At 36.6% G+C, this 12,517-nt stretch overlaps 1 protein-coding gene across 3 annotated transcripts in view; it reads right to left on the bottom strand.

Annotated features, from left to right (window-relative positions):
- The window catches only part of LOC127452562 (anoctamin-10-like), a 105,037-nt gene that overhangs the window by 86,862 nt on the left and 5,658 nt on the right, over positions 1-12,517 (bottom strand). For all 3 annotated transcript variants that reach the window (XM_051718101.1, XM_051718100.1, XM_051718099.1), the window contains 10 exons: positions 11,043-11,240; positions 10,308-10,442; positions 9,180-9,299; positions 8,487-8,820; positions 6,174-6,409; positions 5,974-6,029; positions 5,618-5,692; positions 5,318-5,500; positions 915-1,106; positions 185-313 (listed from right to left, as the gene is read on the bottom strand). In XM_051718101.1, the coding sequence (XP_051574061.1) occupies positions 185-313; positions 915-1,106; positions 5,318-5,500; positions 5,618-5,692; positions 5,974-6,029; positions 6,174-6,409; positions 8,487-8,820; positions 9,180-9,299; positions 10,308-10,442; positions 11,043-11,240 (1,658 nt within the window). The remainder of the gene's footprint in view (positions 1-184; positions 314-914; positions 1,107-5,317; positions 5,501-5,617; positions 5,693-5,973; positions 6,030-6,173; positions 6,410-8,486; positions 8,821-9,179; positions 9,300-10,307; positions 10,443-11,042; positions 11,241-12,517) is intronic.

Here is a 12,517-nt window from a genome sequence, read left to right as displayed (position 1 = left end):
CCTGGATTATCCAAACCATATGGATGGCGGTTAATGAAACAAGGACTACAAGCCAAGGCTAGCATCCTTAAATACTTATAAACAGCAGAAAAACAGCTCACTCATGCCACCTTATGGATCGAATAGTCCATTGCCTAAGTGGGCCATAAGTTCAAGGGTGGGAGAGAAGAGAACATATCATTACCTCTATAGCCACCACAGTGAGGATCAGCTGAGTCTCCGATTCAAGGAAGTACTCTTTGACTTGTGGGGACAAACCAATTAAGGCACAGTTGGTCACCACGGCAATAACGCTCATTGTCTCGAACGCCAGCTGAAAAAAAAAAAGTCAAAATATTAAAGGATTGTTGTGAATACAGTATCTTATAAATGTTTGGAGAGATTTGACTGATTCTCGTGATCTTAAAGACCTTTCGATCTAATGTTCAGTCACCATTCACTTTCATTGCATGGAAAGATTCAATGCAAGTGAATGGGGACTGAGGATGTCTAACATTCTGCCTAACATCTGATTTTTAGTTTTACTTTCATTCAACTTTTTTGGTTCCAAGTCATATGGGTTTGGAAAAACATGATGGTTAGTAAATGACAACAGAACCTTTTTTGGTGAGCTATCCCTTGAAATTCATTTGGTAGACAAATATAAAACAAGGCATATAAGATATATAGTAGTTATTTTTGGCCGACACATAATTTTACTTTGGATTTGTCCAAAAATTGCCTTTATTTGTTTTTAAAACAAACATACAGAATACAAATTCCATTATTATTATGATTCAACTAAGCTTGTTTTTATTTTTATTTTTTATAACAATTAGTTAAGTCTACCAGATTATAGACCTACCCCATATTTATAGCATTATAAATTTCTTATTTCTGTCTGTTTCTCTTTCTTCCTCAAGAGGTTTTTTCACCTGCCATATTCCGATGTCTGAGGCTGGCTCAGTGAAGGGGCGCTTGAAGACGTGGCACATCTTGAAGGCGTCAGAGTAAACCTCAGTGATGTTGTTCAGCACCAACAGCACAGCAGCCAGCGGGTACACACAGGAGAACAGACTCACATAGCCAAACAGCAGAAACTGCTCAAGGTAATCATCAAATGTTCCCTGATGGTCAAAGTTATTTTAGACAGATTAGCAGGTTTGCCTGTAATAAATATAATGCTCTTTCATTGAGCAAAGAGAACACAATTATTCTTCAACAAATGTATGAGGGTCATAAGAATGTCTGAGATGCTTAAAGGAGAAAACTTTTACAAATCTAGTACCAAGTTCTTAGAATTGTAATCTTTACTTTTATGTTGGTTTCATTCTCTTTTGAAAAAAGAAAGAAATAAATAAAAATGCATGCATACAGTATATACAGTATATATATACACACACTGGTGGCCAAAAGTTGTACAGATTTTGCTGTTTTGGAAGGAAATTGTTACTTTAATTCACCAAAGTGGCATTCAACTGATCACAAAGTATAGTCAGGACATTACTGATGTAAAAAACTGCACCATCACTATTTGAAAAAAGTCATTTTTGATCAAATCTAGACAGGCCCCATTTCCAGCAGCCATCACTCCAACACCTTATCCTTGAGTAATCATGATAAATTGCTAATTTTGTACTAGAAAATTACTTGCCATTATATCAAACACTGCTGAAAGCTATTTGGTTTGTTAAATGAAGCTTAACATTGTCTTTGTGTTTGTTTTTGACTTGCCACAGTATGCAATAGACTGGCATGTCTTAAGGTCAATATTAGGTCAAAAATGGCAAAAAAGAAACAGCTTTCTCTAGAAATTCATCAGTCAATCATTGTTTTGAGGAATGAAGGCTATACAATGCTTGAAATTGCCAAAAAACTGAAGATTTCATACAAAGATGTGCACTACAGTCTTCAAAGACAAAGGACAACTGGCTCTAACAAGGACAGAAAGAGATGTGGCCAGATGTACAACTAAACAAGAGGACAAGTACATCAGAGTCTCTAGTTTGAGAAATAGACGCCTCACATGTCCTCAGCTGACAGCTTCATTGAATTCTACCCGCTCAACACCAGTTTCATGTACAACAGTAAAGAGAAGACTCAGGGGTGCAGGCCTTATGGGAAGAATTGCAAAGAAAAAGCCACTTTTGAAACAGAAAAACAAAAAGAAAAGGTTAGAGTGCGCAAAGAAACACAGACATTGGACAACAGATAATTGGAAAAGAGTGTTATGGATCTTAACCCCATTGAGATTTTGTGGGATCAGCTAAACTGTAAGGTGCGTGAGAAGTGCCCGATAAGACAGCCACATCTATGGCAAGTGCTACAGGAAGTGTGGGGTGAAATGTCACCTGAGTATCTGGACAAACTGACAGCTAGAATGCCAAGGATCTGCAAAGCTGTCATTGCTGCACATGGAAAAAATTTTGATGAGAACTCTTTGAAGAGGTTTAAGAAGTTCTGAAATTTTTTTCAAATTGTAATAGTAATTTTTCAAGTTATTAATGTCCTGACTATACATTGCGATCAGTTGAATACCACTTTGGTGAATAAAAGTACCAATTTCTTTCCATAAGAGCAAAATCATATATAGAGTTGAAGTCAGAAGTTTACATACACCTCAGTTTTTCACAATTCCTGACATTTAATTGTAGAAAACATTCCCTGTCTTAGGTCAGTTAGGATCACTACTTTATTTTAAGAATGTGAAATAATGAATAATAGTAGAGAGAATGATTTATTTCAGCTTTTATTTCTTTCATCACATTCCCAGTGGGTCTGAAGTGTACATACAATTTGTTAGTATTTGGTAGCATTGCCTTTAAATTATTTAACTTGGTTCAAACATTTTGGGTAGCCCTATATAAGCTCACAATTAGTTGCTGGAATTTTGTCCCATTCCTCCAGACAGAACTGGTGTAACTGAGTCAGGTTTGTAGGCCTCCTTGCTCGCGCATGCTTTTTCAGTTCTGCCCACAGATTTTCTATCGGATTGAGGTCAAGGCTTTGTGATGGCCACTCCAATACCTTGACTTTGTTGTTCTTAAGCCATTTTGCCACAACTTTGGAGGTATACTTGTGGTCATTGTCCATTTAGACGACCCATTTGCGACCGAGCTTTAACTTCCTGACTCATGTTGTTTCAATATATCCACATAATTTTCCTTCCTCATGATGCCATCTATTTTGTGAAGTGCACCAGTCCTTCCTGCAGCAAAGCACCCCCACAACATGATGCTGCCACACCCATGCTTCACGGTTGGGATGGTGTTTTTCGGCTTGCAAGCCTCACCCATTTTTCTCCAAACATAACGATGGTTATTATGACCAAAGAATTCAATTTTTGTTTCATCAGACCAGAGAAAATTTCTCCAAAATGTTAAATATTTGCCCCCATGTGCACTTGCAAACTGTAGTCTGGATTTTTTATGCCGGTTTTGGAGCAGTGGCTTCTTCCTTGCTGAGCAGACTTTCAGGTTATGTCGATATAGGACTCATTTTACTGTGGATATAGATACTTGTCTACCTTTTTGCTCTAGCATCTTCACAAGGTCCTTTGCTGTTGTTCTGGGATTGATTTGCACTTTTCACACCAAACTACATTCATCTCTAGGAGACAGAATGAGTCTCCTTCCTGAGCGATATGATGGCTGCGTGGTCCCATGGTGTATATACTTGTGTACTATTGTTTGTACAGATGAACGTGGTACCTTCAGGCGTTTGGAAATTGCTCCCAAGGATGAATCAGACTTGTGGAGGTCCACAATTTTTTTTCCTGAGGTCTTGGCTGATTTCTTTTGATTTCCCCATGATGTCAAGCAAAGAGGCACTGAGTTTGAAGGTAGGCCTTAAAATAAATCCACAGGTACACCTCCAACTGACTCCAATTAGCCTATCAGAAGCTAATTGGCTAATTGTCTAAAGGCTTGACATCATTTTCTGGAATTTTCCAAGCTGCTTAAAGGCACAGTTAGCTTGGTGAATGTAAACATCTGACCCACTGGAATTGTGATATAGTCAATTAAAAGTGAAACAATCTGTCTGTAAACAATTGTTGGAAAAATTACTCATGTCATACACAAAGAAGATAAATGGCTTGTCAAAACTATAGTTTGCAAATATGAAATCTGTGGATTGGTTAAAAAAAATAATTTTAATGACTTCAACCTAAGGTGTATGTAAACTTCTGACTTCAACTGTATATACACTACTGGTCAAAAGTTTAAGGTCACTTACTCATTCTTTATTTTTTTTTATTTTTTTATTTTTTTTCACATTTTAGAATAATAGTAAAGTCATCAAAACTATGCAATAACATACATGGAAATATGGGAATTATGTTGTGACTAAACAAAATCCAAAATAAATCAAAACTGTGTTATATTTTAGCATCTTCAAAGTGGCCACACTTTGCCTAGATTTTGCAGACATGTACTCTTGGCATTTTCTCAACCAACTTCTTGAGGTATCACCCTGGGATGCTTTTTAAACAGTATTGAAGGAGTTCCCATCTATGTTGGGCACTTAGTGGCTACTTTTCTTAATTATTCGGTCCAAGTCATCCATTTCAAAAACATTTGATTTTTGTTTTTTATTTTATTTTTAATAAAATGTTCATTTTGTAATTAAATAAATTAATATGTTGGCACAATTATATTTTTGTCTACAAAACTAATTTCAAACATTTAAGCATACACCTTCAGATCAAAAGGTTTTTAAGATCATGAGAAACATTTCAGGCAAGTGACCCCAAACTTTTGAATGGTCTTTGGAATTGACTTTTTAAAGTCAAGTATATATATATATATATATATATATATATATATATATATATATATATATATATATTATATATATATATATATATATAGCATTCCAGGTATGCTGGTACTTTTCACATGTGAAGAGTTTAGCCAATCATAAGAGGCTAATGACCTCTTTAAAACATAGAAAAAAACAGACGGTTTTAATCTATGTGTTACAGAGATAGTGGAAAATGTTTATGCACAACTAAATTATTACTGTTTTGGTCCAAGTAACCTTGACTAACATTATAAAAGGACTTCAGGGAGCCAAAGAAAAAAAGCTACAAATCTGTAGATCTGGACCATCTGTAGGGTTCATTTAACCTTTCAATGAGCCAAGAGAAGGGAATTATACCAAAAATGTGTGCATATCATAAGTGATTATACACAAACTCTCTTCCATCTATTATAGGTAAACTACAGTATATATTCTTGATGATTCCACCCATTCATTGCACAACATACCCTCATGATTATATTTCAAACTTTGAATAAGTCAAGACATTCAGCTGATAAGCGTTGTTGGAGCTTACCAGATATGTGTTCATGTCAGTCTCTAACTGAACTTGTTCCAGCAGGGGGAGCTCTTTATCACCCATCAGCCTCCTCATCCTCTTATGAACCTTCTTGTTCCTCCTCCTCTGTAGCCAGTACGGCAGGAAGGCCTCCATCACTTGGTTCAGGATTTGAGAGGTGATGAGCAGGGTGGCCAGACTCTGTCCACAAACACAGGCCAAATACAAGAGTGCATTACTTCCCAAGCACAAGTAAGGCTTCTTATGAATAACTGTATAAAGATACACAGCTTGTTTAACTCTGACTGAAACACTAACCTGTCTCAGAAGCACCATGTCTTGCATGACGAAAGCAATATAGAAAAGAGAGGCAAAGCAGTTTACGAAGTTAAACTGGAAACAAGAGATAATATTAAACCATTTTAGATTAAATGTGCACCTCGAAAAAGCATCGTTTTCATATTGCAGGCAGAAATAAGTTCTCTGTGAACTATGCCAGCAAAGAATAAGAGGTAAAATAAACAAACGTGTTTGCTAAATTATAAGACAATCCCCCCAAACCCCCTGTGTTTGGGAATCAATCTTCAAATGCTGAACTTGCAGTAATTAACATCACATGCAGTTAAAAAGACTATGCAAAGTATGAAAACACAAAAGAAACCATTATAGCATACCACCAAAACTTTGAGCACGAGATGATTTTGAAACGATGACTCAAGTCGGTGGTTTTCTGCACAACAGATAAACAGGAAATAGGATTTAGCACTGATGTGATGCAACATATTTATTTCATTCAATTACAGCAAAATCATTTGTAGACAATTACAGACTCTGAGGGAAAAAGAAAGAAAGAAAAGAAGAATTATATTCTCACCCCAGTTTGTGAGAAACTCTGCTGCATAGCGATACAATAGGTTCATGATCTCGATAACAACAGCGTAGATGATACTGGGAACGAACAGCAGAATACTGGTTGCAAAGTTTGGGTTTTCCTCGTATATACCTATGGCCCAGTTCTCCATGTCGAAGTAGACCATCATCACATAAAAGGAAAGATACAGGCACAGCAGTACGAAAGGAACCGACACCAAATATATCCTCAACTGACGCCTGTCATGGGAACACAGTCAAAACAACCTGAGCATATGCTCATAATTTCTGTACTGAAAATGTTCTGCTCTGAAATGCTATATTTCTTTATATTGATTTAATCTGATTATCAGTTTATTTATCAATTAATATATCAGAGCACACAAAATAAGTCTACATCACTGCATCCTAAAGGCCAACATAACAAGCAAACCAGCTTTTGGTGGTAACCAAAATGCTAGAGCTGTGCTTGAAGGAATAAGTTACCCAAAAATTAAATTTGGTCATCAGTTATACAAACCCAGATTACTTGATTTTTTTGTGGAACACAAAAGGAGAAATGTTGAAGGATGTACTGGCTATTTTATTTCCTGAATGGGGACTCAGGGGCTATCCAGGTCCAAAATGACAAAAAAGCACTGTATACCTTATGTACTGCATATGACTCATGCTCTATACTGTAGTCCTAAGTCTTCTGAGTCTAAACAATAGCTATGTGTAATGAACACAAAGACTTGGAATATAGTGCACAAGCTGTAAGGACTGCATTTATGGTACTGAAATGATTTTTTATAATTTTGGAGCTTAAGAACCTCCAAATCCACATTCACTTTATAACAAAGTCTTCAACATTCCTCCTTTTGTGTTCAAATGAAAACATTTCATTTTTGAGCAAACTATTCCTTTAATACAGGTGTCTCAATCAGCTCCCTAGCTCCCTATGTCGTGAATCAGTTTATTGTGAACACAAATTCGGGCACTGGCAAGGGTGCTGATCTACTGAGCATTGGGACACTTATGACTCAATCACCTGCGATACGATTATGAGCTTGCGCATTAAAAACAAAGCTGTTATTAAATCAACAACATCGCTGTGTAAATGACACTATTGTGCCTTTTCGCCAAAGATATTAAAGGGATAGTTCACCCAAAAATGAACATTTTCTCAACATTTACTCACCATCATGCCATCCAAGATGTGTATGACTTTCTTTCTTCAGCAGAACACATTTGAAGAAAAATAGAAAAATCCTTAGCTTAGTAGGTCCTTAAAATGCAAGTGAATGGCGATTTCTCTTTTGAAGCTCCAAAAAATCACAGACAGTCAGCATAGACGTCATCCATACGACTCCAGCGGAGTCTCTAAAGTGACATTATCACTTTTGGTATGAAAACAATCAATATTTAAGTACTTTTTAACTGTAATCCATCAGTTCTGATCAGCAGCAGGATGCACGTGTAACATATTTGCATTTGCATGTTCACGCGAGAACTGACGCACGTGCGACACACCCAGAAAAGCAGTGCTGTTTACAAGTGAGAAGGAAGAACGCTGTACAGATGCATCTTTGGTTTTGGTTTAGATCTGTATTAATCTGTTTCTTTACTCACAATGGTGTGTTTGTGTGCTTATCCTGGATGTCTCAACCGAGAGAAGAACGTGAGATTATGTCCGTAACATACCAACGTGAATACGTCACACGAGAGACCACATGAACTCAGCGCCCTCGTGAATGTGCATACGACTGCTGACTGGAAGCAATGGTTTATAGTTAAAAAGTACTTAAATACTGATCTTTTTCGCACCAGAAGTGATCGTATCGCTTTAGAAGACATTAATTTAACCGCTGGAGTCATATCGATGACGTTTATGCTGACTGTCTGTGATTTTTGGAGCTTCAAAGGTCTGATCACCATCCACTTGCATTTTAAAGACCAACTGAGCTGAGATATTTTTCTATTTTTCTTCAAATGTGTTCTGCTGAAGAAAGAAAGTCATACAAACCTGGGATATCATGAGGGTGAGTAAATAATGATATTTCATATATTTACACTTGCGCTCGTCCTGTAATGACTTCAGAGACTTTAGAAGACATGACGATGTTTCCGATAAGGGAACATAGTGAGCAAAAATGCTCCCTGATTTTTACTGTGAGTGTACGTTTCAGTGCACTGGAATGATTTTGCGATTGAGACACCCTGTTCAGTGCCCTGACTGAACTTGGGATCTGATTGAGACGCACCCAGTCTTGCTAAAGCTATGACATTTTTCTGACAGTATACAGTTTGGCAACACTTTGACAACACAAAATTGTACCTGGAGCTGGGGTAGACCGGTTCTTCTCGGCCCGTAACTGGATTAAACCCTAGAGCTCCATGGAATCCAGGCCTGGGTTCTTCAAACGCTTTCTTGCAGCTCAACGTCCCCCACCCGTACGCTAATGTAGCGCTGCATCTCTTCCATACTTCCAGGAAAACCGTAGACCAAACCAGGTTGAAGACAGCAAACAGTACATACTTATCATAGTCCTCCCAGTCAAAGAGGTAGTAAAGGATCCCAATAAGGGCCATGGGTACCAAGGCAAACGTAAAATACTCCAGAAATCCAAAGTAGAGAGCCAGACCCTCTCCAAAGTAATGTCTGATGTCATCTTCATCATGGAGACAAAGAGAACACCTTCAGTATATATAGTGCATAATGGTTTTATTACATGGTTTTAGTTATTTATGTTTAGTTAATACATGGTTCAGGTACATCTCTCCTATGCTTACATTTGCATTCAAAAGAGAAGACAACAGTATTCTTTGAAATTCTGTAAATTATTCTAGAGAAGGACAGCTACAAGTGACATATATTCACCAAATATGGCAAATATCTATTCATTCTTTCTTATCTAACCACAGTTCTTGTGAAACTCTTTTCACAGTAAATTATCTCAGGAAAACTGATACAGAACATAGTGTTGGGTTAAAGGTCATGCTGCCAGCACTGAGAGAGACAGTGACTCACCAAGAGGCTGGAGGGACAACTTGATCTTTTTGTACCAAGAGAAAGATAGTCTCTTCAGCTCTTCTTTGTCATGGAGAGGGAAATACTGGACTAAGACACCTTTGGACTGCAATCTTCGCACTGGAAAAGTGGACAATCAAACGTTAAATTTCCTAAATTTAAAATAGCATTTAAAAATGTAAATTAAAAGACTACTAAAGCAGAACTATTGTTAACAACAAATATTGTTAGAATGGCAGTGTTTTGAATAGTTGACCCCTATGGGTCTTTTAAATGCGCACTTAAAGTTTCCACTGGAGGAAAAACAAAATTGCCCTACAAAACTTTATTTTTATTTTTATAAATATGTTAAAAATTATGATAACACTTTAAAATAAGGTTACATTTGTTAACATTAGTTAACAACATTAGTTAACATGAACTAAGAATTAATAATAATTTTTCACCACTTAATATAAGTAAATGTTAATAACAACATTAATAACTGCCCCCCCCCCCATTTGGGCAGTTTTGCCCCTTGCTGAGATCACATGAGCCAAATACATTTCATCTTATGTCAGTATTATCGGGCACTTAGTAGTTGCAAAATAAATTAATCACAAGTGACACATACGCTTTCAAATAGAGTATTAAATAGAGCATAGCATTTTTGCTGTTACATTTAGTATCCACGCAGATACTGTAGGTGTTAGTATAAAGTCAGACCACTATCATCGGCCACTAAACAAAACATTACCAAGTGCACCAATGACAATACAAATAATTATATAGTAAATTTAAATTCTAACTTTGAAATAAATAAAACACTTTCCTTAAGTAACTGAAAACATGTCAAATCTTTTACATTGATAAAAAAAATAAATAAATAAAAATAAAAAAAAAATCACAGATGTTTTAGTGTACTTCTGGTACATTTTCAAACTGGAAGAACTTAATAGTTCTGTTAATTTGGTCAAGCGCAGGGTGTCAAAATGCCAAAAACTGGCCAACCTACCGTACATACTGTATCGGTAAACCACTAGTTTTGAGACATTTACCAACACAAATAAAAGCATGTTTTTGGAATGTTAACATTTTCGCACAGTTACTGTATAGACCTAAAGCAGCTGGTTATAAAAACACACTTACCGACTGATTTTCCAGGGTAGAGTTTTAGTTTAGGATATCCTGGAACATGCTCTTCACTCTTAGCTCTAAGTGTGTCCAGCTCATGTTTGATAATGTATTGACACTCTGCAATACTGAGAAATCCATCACCATCTCCTAAATGTACAGACATTAAAAAACAATATCTTTGTGAGCACAGTGCAACAGTATGAATATACAACAACCAGTACAACATCTGAGTTTGGCACTGTGTCCAATTAATTCTGAATTTACTGTATCAAATTAATTAGTGATGTTTGCTGAGACAAGCATCACAATTATTACTGCTCAAACTTAGGGTTAAAATTTCAACTACCCATAACCCATTTGACACATAATTTAACCCACATCATATGTGCTATGGACATGAATGATACCTCAAATTGTGCACCTTATTGAGGAGAGATGTGCAAAAAATTTTCTAAGCAAAGTAGGTAATTTGAGTTTTACCTGAGGATAAACCGGTTGAAAAAGATCTCACAGACTTACATTGAAAGAGGGACCCGAGCCATAACTGTATAGCAACGGCCTGGCAATTTAGCTCAGAATATGTCAGAAGAATCAGTGTCTCTTTACTATGGTAACTAGCAATTTATGTGTCAGAAGCCAAGCCAATATGAGGAACTCATAAAAATATAGCTTCTTAGCATGTTGTGAAATGCATAATAAAGCCAGACACTAACACACTTCTCATTAACGGTTATAACCAAACCTCACCTTGAAAGTCTTTAAAGCTTTCTCTGTTGGCATAGGTGAATCCTCGCATTGTTCCATCTTGAAACTCTTTAAACATCCCTACATCTTCAGCCCCATTTAAGAGCCTCTGTAACGTGGAGCTCACCACAAAGACATTTGGATTACACTTCTGACCGTCCTGAGCTGGAAACAAGAGCTGCTCCACCAACAACTCAGCTCCTGTCAAAGATTTCACAGCGTGCATGTTAGCAAAGCCTCACTGACCTCTAGGAACTGGGTATTTCACCAGCTAGGTCAAATTGCTAATAAATAATACCCTTATTATATATTTAATATTAAAAACGATCATTTTCTGAAGTACAGTAAATATTTCAAGCTAAACCATATAGTAAGCATGCATGCAACAGTAGACTTGTTGACACGTCCACATTAATCCCTTTTCGTCTGAAAACTCAGTTTTCAGTGTCCTAGCGTTTTCGTTTTCCCAGGTATGCAGTTATAGGGAGTGTACTCAAAAGTCTCTGTTTTCAGTGGAGGAAAATGCCATTCTAGTGTGGATGAAAGGCATAAATGTAGCAAAATCAATGCATTTTCAACTGAAAGCAGATTAGTGTGGATGTGACTTGGACATGATATATATCATCCTTTCTTAAAGGTCATATAAAAAAATAAAAAAATACAACCGATGTTACTTGTCTCTAATATAGAACCTTAACAAAAGTATTTTATCATTTAACCCTTTAATGCATACCTCGGGTCTTTAGTGACCCGGGACCTCATTCCACTACCTGTACCTCATGCATTTTTTGGAGTTATGCCCACACCGCTTTAGTATTCCTTAACCTTTCTCTTCTGAATAGTGTAAAAAAAAATAATAGTAAAAACTGCAAAAAAATAAATAAATAAATACAATAAAATATATATACAGTGGTGTGAAAAAGTGTTTGCCCCCTTCCTGATTTCTTATTTTTTTGCATGTTTGTCACACTTAAATGTTTCAGATCATCAAACAAGTTTAAATATTAGTCAAAGATACACAAGTAAACACAAAATGCAGTTTTTAAATGAAGGCTGTTATTATTAAGGGAAAACAAAATCCAAACCTGGCCCTGTGTGAAAAAGTGTTTGCCCCACCTGTTAAAACATAACTTATCTGTGGTTTATCACACCTGAGTTCAATTTCTCTAGCCACACCCAGGCCTGATTACTGCCACACCTGTTCTCAATCAAGAAATCACTTAAATAGGACCTGCCTGACAAAGTGAAGTAGACCAAAAGATCTTCAAAAGCTAGACATCATGCCGAGATCCAAAGAAATTCAGGAACAAATGAGAAAGAAAGTAATTGAGATCTATCAGTCTGGAAAAGGTTATAAAGCCATTTCTAAAGCTTTGGGACTCCAGAGAACCACAGTGAGAGCCATTATCCACAAATGGCGAAAACATGGAACAGTGGTGAACCTTCCCTGGAGTGGCCGGCCGACCAAAATTACCCCA

The sequence above is a fragment of the Myxocyprinus asiaticus genome, chromosome 15, assembly GCF_019703515.2.
Source record: "Myxocyprinus asiaticus isolate MX2 ecotype Aquarium Trade chromosome 15, UBuf_Myxa_2, whole genome shotgun sequence".
NCBI lineage: Eukaryota > Metazoa > Chordata > Actinopteri > Cypriniformes > Catostomidae > Myxocyprinus > Myxocyprinus asiaticus.
The sequence above is the reverse complement of the archived record's forward strand: the minus strand, read 5'-3'. Positions and strand labels throughout refer to the sequence as shown.